Raw genomic sequence first — 15750 nt, 5'->3', positions numbered from 1 at the left:
GCTGCCTTTTTAAAAAACTTTCCTGTGAACAAACTATATGTATTATGTTGCAGCCTGTGTTTGCCTTAGAGAATATTCCTGAATCAACATTCCCGCACATGATGTTCGAAGTCTTGAGACTAGCCTATCACACAGATACAGCAATGTACTAATCTTAGGGGTTTGGATAGAACATTAATACTTTAGGTATTTCGGACACTCCCAAAGCCCAAGAGGTCAAACCCTTCTATTTATCCACAAATGTCTGTTACTGATTTGACATACTTTTTCAAAAAATAACTTTCAATTTTTAGACGTAAAAGCAGAAATATACTGCTCTTTTGTATTGAATCCACTTTGCTTCTGAATTGTACTTGGGAAAAGAGCTCACTACTAAATGGAAAAAAAAACCTAGAAATCACTGAGGAGGGATAATTTGCTGGAAAACAAGTTAACAGTAATGCTTTATACTCCAACACATGTTCCTATAGTCGTAGTAATAATTTCTATATTCACTATACCGTGTATTCGTCATTTGTTTTTCAGGATTCCTCCTTAATTTCTGCCTATCTTTCTTCACCTTTAAGTCACCAATATCTACCCTGTAATAACGAAACTATGCTTCTTTTTCAATAAAAAAATTTTGTTGAGATGGAAAATATTAAAACCCAGAAATGTACACAATTTTAAAACCTCGAATCTTTGTGGTGTTGCACGGAAAAAAATTATATCTGCCCTCCATGACAAATACAACTCCCACTGATTTAAAAAAACACTCAGTCCGAACAGTCATCTGGAAAGTATTAAAAAAAAAAAACATCTACTAGGCGAGTTTGTGTCTGAACCGTCAAGAAACGACAACAACAAAAAAAGAAGCCCTTAACTGCTGAGGAAATGTAAGACTTTCCCAACCTGTCACCGGCACGGGGAACTAAGGGAAACGTTGACAGCTTTGAAGTTGCCCGCGACGGGAGCTCGGCCAGCCGCGGGGGGCGGGAAAGCGGGGCGCTGGGAGCTTTCGGGCCGCGGCGCGCCTTTGTCCCTGGCGGCAGGTGCGGCGAGGCTGCCGGGCCTGTCCCGAAACCCCGCCGCCGGGCCACGCCCCGCGCTCCCGGCCCGACCGGCGCGTCCCCACCATCGGGGCGGGCCTCCGCCGCTGCTCCCGCCCGCCCGGGCCCACACAAAGGCCCCGGCAGTCGGCCGAGAGGAAGCGGCCCCGCCCGCCCCGGGCCCGGCCTTACCCAGCCGCTCCGCCGCCTGCAGCCCCGGCCGCCGACCGCCGCGCCCCGCCCCGTGGAAGCCACGGCTGCTGCTATTGCTCCTCCGGCCGCGGCCGCTGCCGTCGCTCCAGCACCCGCCGCCCTCACCGCCCTCACCCCTCCCGGTACCGCCGCAAAACCAGTTCCGCGGCCGTCGAGCGAACCCGGCTCCGCACGACACTGCGTGCGCGCGCACACGGGCCAGCAGCCACGCGCTTTACGGCAGCAGCGTGAGTGCGTGACGCTCGGCGGAGGCCTCAGTTCGCACGTGGCGCCTGCAGAGACACGTTGTACCTTGTAAGCGCTGGTGTAACTTCGGGCGCAGTTCTTTCGGCTTCCACTATGAAGCGGCCGAGTGAGTGTGGTCAGGGGGCGGGCGTGGAGGGGGCGTTTGTGTCTGATAGTCGATGAACCCACCAGGATACTCCGTCTCCCTGATCCCGTCTAGAACAAGGGTTGGAAGGCCCCACGTGAGCCGCGCGGTCTTGTGTGCAGCAAGAAAGTCTGGGCCCCAAGGATGAAGATCAGGCCTGAGAGTCATGAGGACCCAGTGTCTGAGCCAGGTTTAAACACGCACTGTTAGATTTTCTTCTGTGATTCGTGCTGTTTGACAGGAAGTGGCAGTTTTGGGGTTATACGCTCCTGTGTACGATCCCAGTCTAATCTAAGAAGGTGGAAGTAGGGAAGTTGGATCTACAACGAATCTGTTGAGTTAGATTCTCTGGGACTTGACTGGTCCGTGATTATTTTTACCACGCGCCCCACAATATTATTAAATTATGTTTCAGAGCCAGTTAATGTAAAAATGGATGTGACCTAAAGCGCGGTCATCAAAAGCTAACCAAACTGATCATTTATGGATAAAATTTTGAAAAACAGTAAATAAATTAATCCTTTTGTGATGTGTTACTTTGTAGAATTAAAGAAAGCAAGTAAACGCATGACTTGCCACAAGCGGTATAAAATCCAAAAAAAGGTAAGTCTTGGAAGAGTTGTGAAACTTAAAGTTGCTCAGTCGTGCCTGACTCTTTACGAGGCCAGGGACTATATACTCCGTGGAATTCTCCAAGCCAGAATACTGGAGTGGTAGCCTTTCCCTTCTCCAGGCGATCTTCCCAATCCAGGGATCAAACCCAGGTCTCCCGCATTACAGGCGGAGTCTTTACCAGCTGAACCACAAGGGAAGCCCAAGAATGCTGGAGTGGGTAGCCTAGCCCTTCTCCAGCGGATCTTCCCGATCCAGGAATCGAACCCAGGTCTCCTGCATCGCAGGTGGATTCTTTACCAACTGAGCTACCAGGGAAGCCTGGAAGAGGCTAAATTGATTTCCTGCCCCAGAGATGTAGGTTAACATTAGTATGATTTCACTAATGGAGGTTTAACTAGAACAGAGGTCGGATATGGTGCAAGCTCTTAGGGAGTAGAAATAATTCAGTGACATGTAAACTGCAGCCACATTGGCTACTCACTGGAATTCTCTTTAGTATTTCTGTAAACTGATAAAATACCATTATGGTAGGTTCGAGAGCACCATCGAAAGTTGAGGAAAGAGGCTAAAAAACGGGGTCGAAAGAAGCCTAGGAAAGACCCAGGAGTTCCAAACAGTGCTCCTTTTAAGGAGGCTCTTCTTCGGGAAGCTGAGCTAAGGAAACAGCAGGTAAGATGTATTAGCTCACGCTTTCAACAAGTGGTGTGTGGGTGTGTGTAAAGTTACAACAGCAAGTCACTGGCTCATGCATTTCTCTTGTGGCTTGAACACAGCTTGAAGAACTGAAACAGCAGCAGAAACTTGACAGGCAAAACGAACGGAACAAGAAAAGAAAACTTGAAACTGACCCTGATGTTAAGCTATCTAACACAGAACCTGTAACAGAGGTAGGGGTTACAGTCATGAAAAGTGGAAATGAGTTACAGCTACTGACCTTCTAATTTTGTGTCCTTTCCCTTGACTTTATCCCCCAGGAATTAGGGCAACGCAAAGCTAAGAAAGCCAAGACAAGCAAACAGAATCCAAAGAGGCTGTACTGTCAGGAACTTAAAAAGGTATCATAGTCTAGGTTAGTGTCTAACAGTGGTTGTGAAGTTTAAAAGACTTAAGAATCATCTTTTTTTCCTCCTGACACCAACTTTATAGAAGTGGGAGTAGAGTTCTCTTGAGCTGGAAGAATTCTTCAGCAAGTTGGCTTGGTCTGTTACATTTAGCTGAAGGAAATATTAAAAAAAAGGTGGGGGGGAGGCCATAGTCCCTGTGACCATTGTATGGTCACACCAGGTCTAAGTTGCATCACACAGAATCCTTAGATGTAGCACATGCGATCTAGTTCCCTGACCAGGGATTGAATCTGAGCCCCCTGTATTGGGAGTGGGAGTCCAAGCCACTGGACCCCCAGGGAAGTCCCCAGAAATATTCCTGTGCTTTTAATTTTTTGCATGAGAAACAGATGCCCATAAGCATGATTTATAGAAGTGGCATTGGGTGTTAAAATAACATGTTGATACATGGGCTTTTAAAGTAGTAGTAGTACTACTCTAGTAGTACAAAAGATTGTCAAATACTCTGCCAAAACCTACATGAGCAGGGTCAAGGGTGTCTTGGGGTAGCACCCCCATCCCCAAGACCTTATTCTCCTGAGCTCACTCCCTCCCGTGAAGAGACCCTGGCTGTGTTTCTCAGCAGCTCCTGGCAGGACCATAAGGATCTCTCAGACTACATGATTCAGAATGGGGAGGTTGCATTTTTAGATAGTGGGAGTGTTTCCACTCTTGAGATCCACTGTTCAGAGGCCACTGAACAAACCTGTGTCTGTCGTGTAAGGAATGGTGAACACAGACATGAGATTCACCTCTGAGCTCACTCTATTGAAAAGACAGAGCCAGTGTACTTACATGGAGGGTGGTGCCAGACTGAGTGATGCTGTTCTGACAGCTTCTGCTTTGACAGGTGATTGAAGCCTCAGATGTTGTGCTAGAGGTGTTGGATGCCAGAGATCCTCTTGGTTGCAGGTGTCCCCAGGTAGAAGAAGCCATCATCCGGGGTGGACAGAAAAAGCTGGTACTCGTATTAAATAAATCAGGTAGGTGAAAAGGGTAGGCTCTTTATGTTCCATATGCACTGATGAGGTATGAGGAAAACATCTGCACAGTCTTACTGTCTGTGAAGACTCGTAAGATCCAACTCTGACCTCAGTGGGACCAGTGCATATGCACGAGCTCTTGTTGCCAAAGACAGTGCTGGGCTCATAATAAGAGTGTAACCTTTCTAGACTCAGCTACTGTGCAGTATATTTCACATAGGAAATGATGGCAGAGTGCCGTATTCCCCACACCTGCACAGTGTCCGTATGTGGCAGCATTTAAATGAAATACATGGTTATGTATCTGGGTTTAAGCAGCAAGGACAGGAACACCCAGAAACAGAAACCTGTGAAACAATAAGGATAGAACTAAAATTACTCCTAGGGGGTCAATAAACTTGGTTGCTACCTGATAGTATAATTCCGGAAGCATGGCCCTAAAGTTCGTACAGTAACCTAGAAGTTGACTTAATCCTGAAAAGGTGAGTAATGCAGAGAAGTGAAGAAATACAGAGGTGTATGTACTGAATTGTGCTAAACAGAAGCATGTTGGGGTGCAGACATTCTCCCAGTCTTACAGTTCAGATGCTTTTTAAAACCTGGGGAAAGGCAAACCTGAATGATAGACATAGCTTGCTAGACTTTGCAAATTCATCTCAACAAAATGAGCAGGATTTTATTCCTAATCCCTATCAGATTTGGTACCAAAGGAGAATTTGGAGAACTGGCTAAGTTATTTGAACAAAGAATTGCCAACAGTGGTGTTCAAAGCCTCAACACAACAGAAGGACAAAAGGAAGCGTATCAAGGTACCCTTAATTTAGTGGTGGGAAATGTGGTTCTTTCAGATGGGTGAAACATGATGAGTGTACAAAATCTTGATTAAAAAATGAAAACTTATAAGATCCAACTCTGATTTCATCCAGAAATAATCTGAAAGACAATGGAATGTGGCAATTTTAATAGATGGGCTTTGGAGCCAGAGTGGTTGGGTTTTATCTGGTGGCTTGTCCAAAGGTGTTAAAGTAATCATTTTGGATTTTAACTTGTGAAGGTAAAGAAGAAAGCTGCTCTGTCCAAAAGTGAAGTCTGTGTTGGAAAACAAGGCCTTTGGAAGCTTCTTGAAGGTTTTCAGAAAACTTCTGGCAAAGCCATTCATGTTGGGGTAATTGGTGAGTGTCAGTTCACCGTATTTTATATCTTAGCTCAATAAGTGCAACTCAACACTATAGGTAATGTTAGCTTCTAAGAGCTCTGATTACTTGAATTAATAATCTTTTCCTGCCCTTTCATTACTTGTGCAAGAAATGAAGATACCAAGAGTGGTCTTAGTGTTGAAGTGAGGACGCTCAGATCCAACTCTGATCTTGCTATAAAAATCAGGCAGGCATAAAAAAAGACAGCGGAAATTGGATAATTACCAGCATTAGCCTTTTGTAATCTGTGGATTTCCCATTTGTAGGTTTCCCAAATGTGGGGAAAAGCAGTGTCATCAATAGCTTAAAGCAAGAACAGATATGCAGTGTTGGTGTATCCATGGGGCTCACGAGGTAAACTATTGTAACATTGTTGTAACATTTCATTATAGATGAGTAAATTTTGGTTATTTTAAGGGAGACAATATTGTATTTCTATTTACTCAATTTTTCTACTCAGTGAAAGGTGGGGGACTCAGCCACGCTTAGGCTTGGGGAAGAATGGATCTAGTAGAATAGCTGCCCACAATCTAGTTTGAAAGATGAGCACATAGGTTCAGAGAGGAGAAAACTGCCTTAGAAGAAGTGATATTCAAACTTGAACTTGAAGTGAATAGAAGTCTGCCAGGTAGAAGGGAAATACTTGACAAGAAGCAGCTTGTGTTTAGGTCATAGTGTTTCACTTTAGAAGGGGAGTGTGTTTTAGTGGTTTTAGATAAACATGAAGCAAATGATGATAAACTGGATCTGACAGACTGTGCTGAGTTTGTTCAATCCAACCCTGAGCTTCGTGTTCTGTCCCTTGTCCTTCAGGAAAACTAGTGCCCCGACAGTTACCATCTTTCTTGTTCCAGGTGCATGCAGCTTGTCCCCTTGGACAAACAAATCACAATCATAGACAGTCCATGTTTCATTGTGTCTCCACTTAACTCTGCTCCTGCACTTGCTCTGAGAAGTCCGGCAAGTATTGAGGTAGTAAGACCATTGGAGGCTGCTAGCGCCATCCTGTCCCAGGCTGATGCCCAACAGGTAAAAGAATCCCTTTTCCCTTGAGTTCAATCTGTCTTTCATTGTAAGCTTTTTAAAAAACAAACAAACAAACAAACAAAAACATTCATCTGTATCAGATAAATGAGCTTTGTTTCTGTTTTTTTAAGGTAGTACTGAAATTTACTGTCCCCGTCTTTACAAATTCTCTGGAATTTTTTACTTCATTTGCTCAGAGAAGAGGACTGCACCAAAAAGGTGGAAGCCCAAATGTAGAAGGTGCTGCCAAAGTGCTGTGGTCTGAGTGGACAGGGTAAGGCTTCTTTCTGTTGGCTTTTGGATGATCATATAGGAGAAAGGAACTGATTTTTGACCATACTTTGTTTTTAATATCAGTGCTTTCTTAGGTTACTATTGCCATCCCCCTGCATCTTGGACTCCTCCTCCACATTTTAATGAGAGCATTGTGACAGACATGAAATGGGGCTTTGATCTGGAAGAACTGGAAAAGAACAATGCACACAGCATACAAGGTAAGCATGGCTTGTGTTAAATTGCTGTCTTCATCAGCTGCCAGGCCAGTGAAGGTCTTGTCTGTTTATGTGGGCTATGTTTACTTTTCCTAGCCATCAAGAGCCCTCATTTAGCCAGTAGCATCCTTTTCCAGTCATCGGGTCTGACAAATGGAGTGATAGATGAAAAGGACATACCTGAAGAATTGCTAAAACAGAAAAAACAGAAGCAGGAGCAGGAGAGCTACGAAGATGTCAAGATGGATCAGGGAATTGTTGACGAAGAAGGTGATGTAAGTATGTCATGCATGAGTTGTTTAAGCTAAAGTAAGTTTTCTAGAGTTACAATATACAACAAATGCAAAGGGGCTAAAGAAAGAAATAGAAATTAAAGTGTGTCTATTTCATGACTTAGGTTTAAGGCTTGCAATCATTAGTCTTGATTTTGTACATCCTTTACTGTGTACTTCCAGACACTTTTTTCTGGGTACATAATTAACTTGGATTAGTGAGCAGGCAAGGGCTACCAATACTATCTTTCTCTCCCACAGGATGAGAGCTTAGCCATGTCCCCCGCAGAAGAGGCCTGTGAGACACTGCCTGAGAAGTCTCGAGCAGGTGAGTTGGGTGGAAAGGTCTTCCAGCAAAGAAGTATGATACAGAATTACTTTTACTTTAAAAAAAAAAAAAAATCTCTTTTCTTTCCAATATAGATAAGCAGTCTGCACCATCTTTTGTCTTGGATAAAATGACTGAAGAGGAAGATGATGTTTATGACTTCAGTACAGATTATGTATAATAAAGCCTTGTCCTGTAGTTTTTTGTTGGTGGTGGATTTTAACATTGTGAGCAGACTGCTAAGCTGTTCTGCATGTGATGTACCAGTTAGTTAGTGGTTATGACATGAGCTATGTAAATTTTGTAGGTATGTATATAATAATATATTCATTTAAAAAAAATTATGCAACTTAGAAAGTGTCTAAATTCTATAAAAATACATCTCTTAAATAGTGAGCAGATAGAAGTAAAGTTAAAGCAGATACCTATTGAAAAATGTAGTTTTCACTTTATTTACACAGGTCACAAAATTAAAACCAAGTAGCAGTGATGAATTGGCTGTAGCAACCATATCTTAAGTCCATTCACCTCTGGTCAGTCAGCACCATCAGTAAGCGAACGCTTGATAAGGCAGATGGAGGCATATTTATAGTCTGTCTGGGAAGCTGGCTGCCAAATGGGACAGTCTATCCTTTACCCAGCTGAAATGTCCCTTTTTCCATGGGTTGCTGAAGACAGGCACTGAAGCCTAGCTAGTGTTACTTCCCACACACACTGTCTTCCAGGATTTCCTGAGAAATACTTATAGCACAATTTGTAGTTTACTTTGTATTTGAGATCTCCACATGTCTTCGGATTAGGCTGAATTTGCCTGTTGGGTCTGGAATATACCATTTTTCCCAGACATCAGTATATGAAGCAGTTCTTCCCCATGGCTTAAAGTGCCCATTCCAGTGGAGTAACTTGGCAGCCTTTACAAATTGGGGTGAATATCGTTTTCCAGCACTGGAACCTTACATTTAGAGAAAAAAGAGCCAAATCATTGTACTAATCAGACACAAGACTGCAGGTAACTTAAGGGAAACAATATAGTCCATTCCTGAGGGTGGTCCTTAGTAGACACTTGACTGCTTAGGCTCTTGGTTAATTACCTACTTACCAAGGTGGCGAACGTTCCACATAGGGTCGATGGTGGAGTGCTGCTGATAAAACACGATCAGCAGGGGTGGCGTTGTGATGCTGCCAGCCAGTGTTCTGCTATACAGCCCCTCTCTGGGTGGGCGAGAGAACAATTCCTGTTAGTCAAGACTGTCAGGGTTGAGATACAAGAGTTTTCAGAGCTAGGCCAGTTACATAACTTACTCTACATTAAGTTTCATCCATTTTTCCAGCTGGTTAGTTATATTCTGTCTTCTCCATTCTGTCAAGTTTGCAACAAAAACTCCAGGATTAAATGAGCAGGTGCTGGCTTTCATGGAAAGTTCACGAATTCTTTCCTTCTTATAGTCAAGATATCCAATGTAATTGTACTAAAAACACAATTGGGATATATAATATATTTACTGCTTCAAACTAATTTGATAATCATTGTCCTTACTTATGATTTCTCAGATAATTAGCAAAGGGCTCTACATAAAGCAATTAGAAGTGAGAGTTGGGATCGCAAGTTAGACAATAGGACCTAATTATAAAGCCAGATATTCAAGGAGAATTAGGTTTTCAAATCCATAAACCAATCTAGGAAAGTAGCCTTGAGTTTTAGAATGAAATAACCAGTGAATAAAATGTAGCTAAAAGGGGAGTACAGTAAATTCACGAGGTCTAATAAATAATTTACCTGGTTCCCTGCTCCACGGATGACAACTTTAGCAGAGGTTGAATCACAGTCTTCTGAAAATGCAGCTGCGTGTCCTGGCTTCAGTGGTGTATTGTACAGGGCAAGAATATCACCTGAAAGAAAGTTAAGATTCAGGCTGCAAGTTGTCCCAAGATTCCAATTCCTCCTACTTTAAGTAGGTAAATTAAGGTTTTTAGTTGGAGTTTCAATATCAAACTTTTAGAAATTAATAGAATAAATATACAGAGAAGCAGGATAGAATAGACCTGAGAAATACTGTGAACCAATTCAATGCAATTAAGATTTGTATATAATTTTCACACAACAGTAGGATACAAATTCTATTCAAGTTCCCATAGACTGTAAAGTAGGAGACATGAACATATCCAGGGATATAAAACAAGGTGCAAAAATTTCATGGTCTAAAGGTATTAAAATCAAACAGTCTGTTATCACTGTGGAATTATGTTAGAAATCAGTATCAAAAGATATTTGAAAATAATCCACATATTTTCAAGTGAAAGATGACCTTTTACAGGATAACCATAAGACAAACACTACAGCCCACAGTGGACAGAAAGCAGCAATGATGTGACATTCTTCAGTACCTTGCACGATCACATCATCATCCATGTATATGGCCTTCTTTGCTCTGGGAACCAGAATTGGCAAGTAGAACCTTGCAAAGGTTAACTGGAAAAGGAAAGCATTGAAACAGGATTTGTAAGTGGCCGTGCTTTTGTTTACTAGAAATTCCCAGGATGCTCTCAGCATCCATGCAAGAGAAGACAGCCAAAGGTCTCAGAACTTCCAGACTTGGTCCCCAGGGAAGTATAATCTGTGCACTGTGCCCAGTTATGCAGGTATTCCAGCCATTTCCTAGTACTACCAAGTACAAACAAGGATGCATGGAACTCACTGGTTTTATGGATTCCCCCTGGTCAGGATCCTCCTTTACTTTCCCTTCCAAAAGTTTAGTGTCAAAATTCACAATTTTGTACCTGATACGTTTCAGGTTACTGCTACTGAGCCAGGACCTGATGAAAATAAACCACCAAATATCAGTTTAAAGTAATAATGTCCCAAATCATAGCCATGTCTCTCTGCTTTCCAAGACCCTAATGCAAGAGAAATCCTGAGGACCAAACAGGTGTCCTCAATTCCCTTCACCTCTTGAGTTCTGGTATCCTCATCGGTGAGTTTTCCCACTAAAGTCCCTTCCTGAACCAAGATTCTATGGTAACAGAGCTCAAATAAGTCAAGGTATGATGGTAGTGAAAGCTAGTTATCAACATAGGGGGTGAATCAGTCTGTTAACCTATACACTCACTGAGTGTGACGACAGTAATTCTACCTGAGTCTAAGGTGCTGCCTGTGAGAAGTCAGTGTTCCCTAAAGATGTCCAGCACATTTTTCCTAGGGCCATTTCAGATCAGCATTTTGTGGATATTTCTATTTTAATGCAATATTTGTTTCTATTTTAGATGGTTTCTTAAGTTTTTAAAAATGGAAAAATTATTCATAACAACTTTCACAAAAAACATGAACCATGAAGAATGGCACAGAACTCTGACCACTATTAACCTATTAGACAAAACTTTGGAATAAACTTTGTAAATCTTAAAGCATCTTCAAAACACATTTAAGACTGTCCATCAGAGTGGTTTTCTATAAATCATAATACTAAGGATCATTTACTGAGCGATTATTATGTGGTAGGTAGTTCATATATTTTTTTTTCATTTACTTGATACAACAATCCTCTGCTACTGCTAAGTCACTTCAGTCGTGTCCGACTCTGTGCAACCCTATAGACAGCAGCCCACTAGGCTCCGCCATCCCTGGGATTCTCCAGGCAAGAACAATGGAGTGGGCTGCCATTTCCTTCTCCAATGCATGAAAGTGAAAAGTGAAAGTGAAGTCGCTCAGTCATGTCCGACTCTTCTCAACCCCAAGGACTGCAGCCTACCAGGCTCCTCCGTCCATGGGATTTTCCAGGCAAAGAGTACTGGAGTGGGTTGCCATTGCCTTCTCCACAACAATTCTCTAGGTTGGATATTTACACCCCATACTTACAGATGAGGAAATAGGTTCCCAGGGGTTAGGTCTATACTCACTTCACCATTCTACCTTGCTGTTGCTCTCCCGTCCCTTCCAACTCTAGACCAGAACTACTCAAGAGCATGTTCTAGAAATAAGAAACTTGTAAAATGTAAGTCAACATAGTGCTTCCTTCATTGAGGAAGTTAATTACCAAAAAAAAAAAATGCTTGAGTTTAACAACGTGCATAGTAAACACAGTTGATTCACATCTTGGCACAAGTTGCTTACACGTTTCTGCTATCATGGAGACGTACTTATGGTACAATCATTTGGAAAAAATGTGCAGTTTATATGTGGTATAATAATTACACAGGAAAAATGATTGTAAACACTGAAAAAAAATTACTCGATTGGCAGCTGGCCTGCTCTTAGAGTATCCCCTAGAAGCAGAGCCATCAAGGCAGGCAGAGCTCACCGGAGATGGTCTGCTGTGCCATTGAGTGTAACAATGTAGAAAATCACGTTGGAGCGAGTATTGTGCTGAATGCTGTTTATGGCTGCAATGGCCCCTCCAAGCCTATCTTCAGATGCAGCAATGACCACAGGAATCTCCTCTTCTCTCCCGTCTACCACACGTTGGGGAGCATTTGGGATAAAGTCCACTGGCTGAAGCCCCACAATTCCTGAATCTGCAAAGAACGCACACAAGGAAGGTACTACGATAAATCTCAAGAGCTTTTCATACAGATCCCAACACGTGAAAAGAGGTTAGCTGAGGGTTATGCTACTTACACCTCAGTCTGTCTCATTACATGTGAGCCACACAGGCCAGAAACTCTGTGTTTTCCTGTATGTCACCAGGCCTTGGAAAAGCATTTAAAACAAAAAACAGGCAGCAGATGGAATTATGATACACTACTGGTAGGAATATAACAGGATCTTTTTAGACTGTATTTTGGCAATTTGTATCAAGAGCCTTAAACAGGTACATGGCCTCTGACCCAGTAATTCCCTTGTGTCTCTTAAGAACAAAACCTGAGAGGGAACCAAAAGTCATAATTTTATTTACAACTATGAAAACCTAGAAACAGACTAAAAAACAGTTTTTTTTCAAACCATGAATCGTGTCCCAGAAGTATGCATGAAAGTAATTTAGTGGGTCACAATTAGAATGTGAGCAGGAAAACAAGTTTCTGAATTGGAACAGAACAGCGACTTAGAGAATATCAGAATGCATCACACACAGCAACTCCGAGTATTGTTTTGCAAACCTTCCTTCTTGCCTTTCATAGTATGTCCATTCATCGACTCATTCATCATGTACTGAACACTGAGCACTTATTATGTGCCAGGCAGTATCTAGGCACTGGGGTTACAGCCATGAATAAAACAGTTAAATCTTTACCACTGTGAAGGGCAGACAGACAATACATACATGCATGTGTGTGCTGTAACACATTCATATTGTGGGGTTGCCATCAAAAAGGATCTCAAAGTCGTACCAAATGACTTTCCTATAGCAAAAAGTAAACTATGTGGCATTAAATTTACATTTGAAGAGTTTTGTCTTGGTGACTTACTTAGGATATAATTAGGTGAAAAATCATGTCATGTGTAATTTATATTAATATATAGTATAATCTCAACTATATGGAAAAAATACACAGGAAAAAAACTGGACGATAGTGGAAATTTTAATATTCATAGTTATCTCTAGGCAGTGAAATAATTTATTCAATGAATATTAAGCACCTCCTATGTACCAGCCACAACTGCCCTCATGGAACTCGAATGCGGTTTATAAATGCTCCTACTAAAAAAAAATAAAAAAATAAATGCTCCTACTATTAGGAGCATGCATTACTTTCTGTAAATACATACACACACACATACATATATATACACTATTATAAAACATGCTATCAGAGCATTCAGTGAAAGTTAAGGGAAAGCTATTGGTCTTTTCATGCTCTGGTCAAGGATGGTGGGTAACAATTCAAAAATTATTTTTGACAAAGCTTCTGAAGCCTCAAACATTTCTCAATACCAAGGCAGGGCAATATGAACAACCAATCTAAAATAACTGGCAGCAGAGTTACACAACAATGATATTTTAAATCAGCTGAAGAGGTTTTATGGTTTTGTTTTACTACTAGAGTCCTGCTGATATGGTTCCACATATTAAAGGAAAGTAACAGGTGACCAGACTGACAATCTAATTGTGAACAAAGTAGGCATCAAACACCAGCAACATTAACCTGTCACCTTCTGAAGCCCTGCCCGACTGAAATGTCTGCAGATAACAGCGTATAGTGGCTCCTTCCTCTAAGGATTCTAATTTGGTAAAAAGGAATCTTTGGTGAGATCAAATGCTTAGCAAACAGCTGCCCAGCAGGGAGAAGGGGACAGGCTGCTAGAGCACAATGAGTGCAGCCTGCCTTTCTCAGAGTCGTTAGTAGCTTCTGTAGGGCCAAGCAGAAAGCCTTTTCTTTAAATCTAGTGATGTAACTTAGAATGTGGGACACAGGGAATTCCAGGTCCTTAACAGGCAGCAAGGCTTTAGTCAGGGTTCCCATACCTGAAACCTCATTCCTCAGCAAACTGCTCAGACCAAGGAAGTTATGATGCAAAACCAGTAAGAAGAGAGCAACAGCCAGGACCAGGATGACGATATTTACTGAAACACAGAGGAGAAAGCCCACATTACATCTCTTCACCTTTTGACCCAGTAAAAGGTAAGACACGGCTTCCTCTGTGGCTTAGCAGAAAAGAATCTGCCTGCCAATGCCACACACCCGGGTTCGACCCCTGGGTCAGGAAGATCCCCTGGAGAAGGAAATGGCAACCCAATCCAATATTCCTGGCTGGAAAATCCCATGGACAGAGGAGCCTGGTGGGATGTGACTCAGCAACAACAACAAAATAACAACTGTAGAAAGAACGTACCTTTACGAAATGACATCTTTTTCTTCTGTCTTATATAAATATTAGTTTTTAACCCTACAAAACAAAAACAAGCCCCCAAAGTCAGTAGGTACATTACAGTGGCCATCAAAACGCCTACGCTTTTATTCAGACAGAAACAACAAGTGAATATATGGTATATTCTGCCAGAAACTTGTTTTCAATTAACAGTTTCCAAGAACCCAACTTGAGATCTGAATTTTTTATGGCAGTCAAAATAATAAAATATTTCCAATAACTTACAGCCTTGTGTACCATATGCCACTAGACGAAAACAAAAGAAATTCTACCAGGAGGAATACCTGGTAGAATTTAGGGGTCTAGGGGTCTAACCACTATGGAAACGTTTTCTGAATGAATTTCTACTTAGAATTCCTAATTAGACAGGGACTGAGTTGTCTATCAGAGAAGGCAATGGCACCCCACTCCAGTACTCTTGCCTGGAAAATCCCATGGACGGAGGAGCCTGGTAGGCTGTGGTCCATGGGGTCACTAACAGTCGAACACGACTGAGTGACTTCACTTTCACTTTCCCTTTCATGCATTGGAGAAGGAAATGGCAACCCACTCCAGTATTCTTGCCTGGAGAATCTCAGGGACAGGGGAGCCTGGTGGGCTGCTGTCTATGGGGTCGCACCGAGTCGGACACGACTGAAGCGACTTACCTTAGTTGTCTATGATCAAGTAAACTGAGGTCAACCTCATTGGTACAAAATACCACCTGTTTCAAATTGTATTCTATGAACTCATTTCTAAAGGCCTTTGAAAAGAAGAAAAATATATTGAAGGGCTATTTAAAAAAATTGGGAATCACAGGCCAGATTACAAATTTGGAGAAAATAATTCAGACTCCCAAAGTACACACACGGCGAGGGTGGGATGATTTGAGAGAATAGCATTGAAACATGTACATTACCATATGTAAAACAGGTGACCAGTGCAAGTTCAATGCATGAAGCAGGGCACCCAAAGCCAGTGCTCTGGGACAACCCAGAGGGATAGGATAGGGAGGGAGGTGGGAGAGGGGTTCAGGATCCGGGGGGACATGTACCTGTGGCCGATTCATGTTGATGTATGGCAAAAACCATCACCATATTGTAATTATCGTCCAATTAAAATTTCAAAAATACACATTCCTTCTCTCTCACTCTTCTTTCTAAAGCAGTACATGTAAAGTATACTATATCAACAGCTTTCCTCTCTAAAGAATATATATCATTATATACCCTGAGCTATGTGTCTCTACTTCCTCTTGAGGACTGAGCCTGACCTATAGAAGGTGGCAGACTGGGGGCTCCTCAGACAGTTCTATTGTCTGCCTGCTTGGAGCCAATTTCCACC

The 15750-nt window shown here is 42.2% G+C and overlaps 4 protein-coding genes across 10 annotated transcripts in view; 2 read left to right on the top strand and 2 right to left on the bottom strand.

Annotated features, from left to right (window-relative positions):
* Positions 1-1364, bottom strand: part of PBRM1 (polybromo 1) — a 107028-nt gene extending 105664 nt beyond the window's left edge. For 4 of the 7 annotated variants that reach the window (XM_010851720.1, XM_010851713.1, XM_010851727.1 and 1 more), the window contains exon 1: positions 1221-1364. The gene's annotated coding sequence lies outside the window, so the exon portion shown is untranslated. Of the gene's footprint in view, positions 1-891; positions 1067-1220 lie in introns of those variants that run through there. The other 3 variants (XM_010851719.1, XM_010851721.1, XM_010851723.1) reach the window with 2 other exon arrangements.
* LOC104997268 (uncharacterized protein C10orf95-like) lies at positions 99-1472 on the top strand. The gene is made up of 2 exons (XM_010851935.1): positions 99-145; positions 938-1472. The coding sequence occupies exons 1-2, from the start codon at positions 99-101 to the stop codon at positions 1470-1472; spliced, it is 582 nt and encodes a 193-aa protein (XP_010850237.1).
* Positions 1473-1476: 4 nt separating this feature from the next.
* On the top strand, positions 1477-7976 carry GNL3 (guanine nucleotide binding protein-like 3 (nucleolar)). Its single transcript, XM_010851731.1, has 15 exons — positions 1477-1593; positions 2156-2214; positions 2758-2895; positions 3000-3113; positions 3201-3281; positions 4180-4312; positions 5009-5121; positions 5367-5484; positions 5775-5862; positions 6363-6537; positions 6666-6808; positions 6892-7028; positions 7122-7300; positions 7559-7625; positions 7721-7976. The coding sequence occupies exons 1-15, from the start codon at positions 1581-1583 to the stop codon at positions 7804-7806; spliced, it is 1644 nt and encodes a 547-aa protein (XP_010850033.1). The 5' UTR covers positions 1477-1580; the 3' UTR covers positions 7807-7976.
* Positions 7977-8053: 77 nt separating this feature from the next.
* Positions 8054-14840, bottom strand: GLT8D1 (glycosyltransferase 8 domain containing 1). The gene is made up of 9 exons (XM_010851711.1): positions 14392-14840; positions 14024-14122; positions 11921-12134; positions 10322-10439; positions 10011-10095; positions 9403-9515; positions 8928-9094; positions 8725-8837; positions 8054-8577 (listed from the first exon to the last, which is right to left on the bottom strand). Exons 1-9 carry the CDS (start codon positions 14495-14497, stop codon positions 8387-8389), a joined length of 1206 nt encoding a protein of 401 aa, XP_010850013.1. The 5' UTR covers positions 14498-14840; the 3' UTR covers positions 8054-8386.
* Positions 14841-15750: the final 910 nt, after the last annotated feature.

The sequence above is a fragment of the Bison bison genome, unplaced genomic scaffold (assembly GCF_000754665.1).
Source record: "Bison bison bison isolate TAMUID 2011002044 unplaced genomic scaffold, Bison_UMD1.0 scf7180017864304, whole genome shotgun sequence".
Classification (NCBI taxonomy): Eukaryota; Metazoa; Chordata; class Mammalia; order Artiodactyla; family Bovidae; genus Bison; species Bison bison.
Note: the sequence above shows the minus strand (reverse complement) of the source record. Positions and strands in the feature narration are given on the sequence as shown.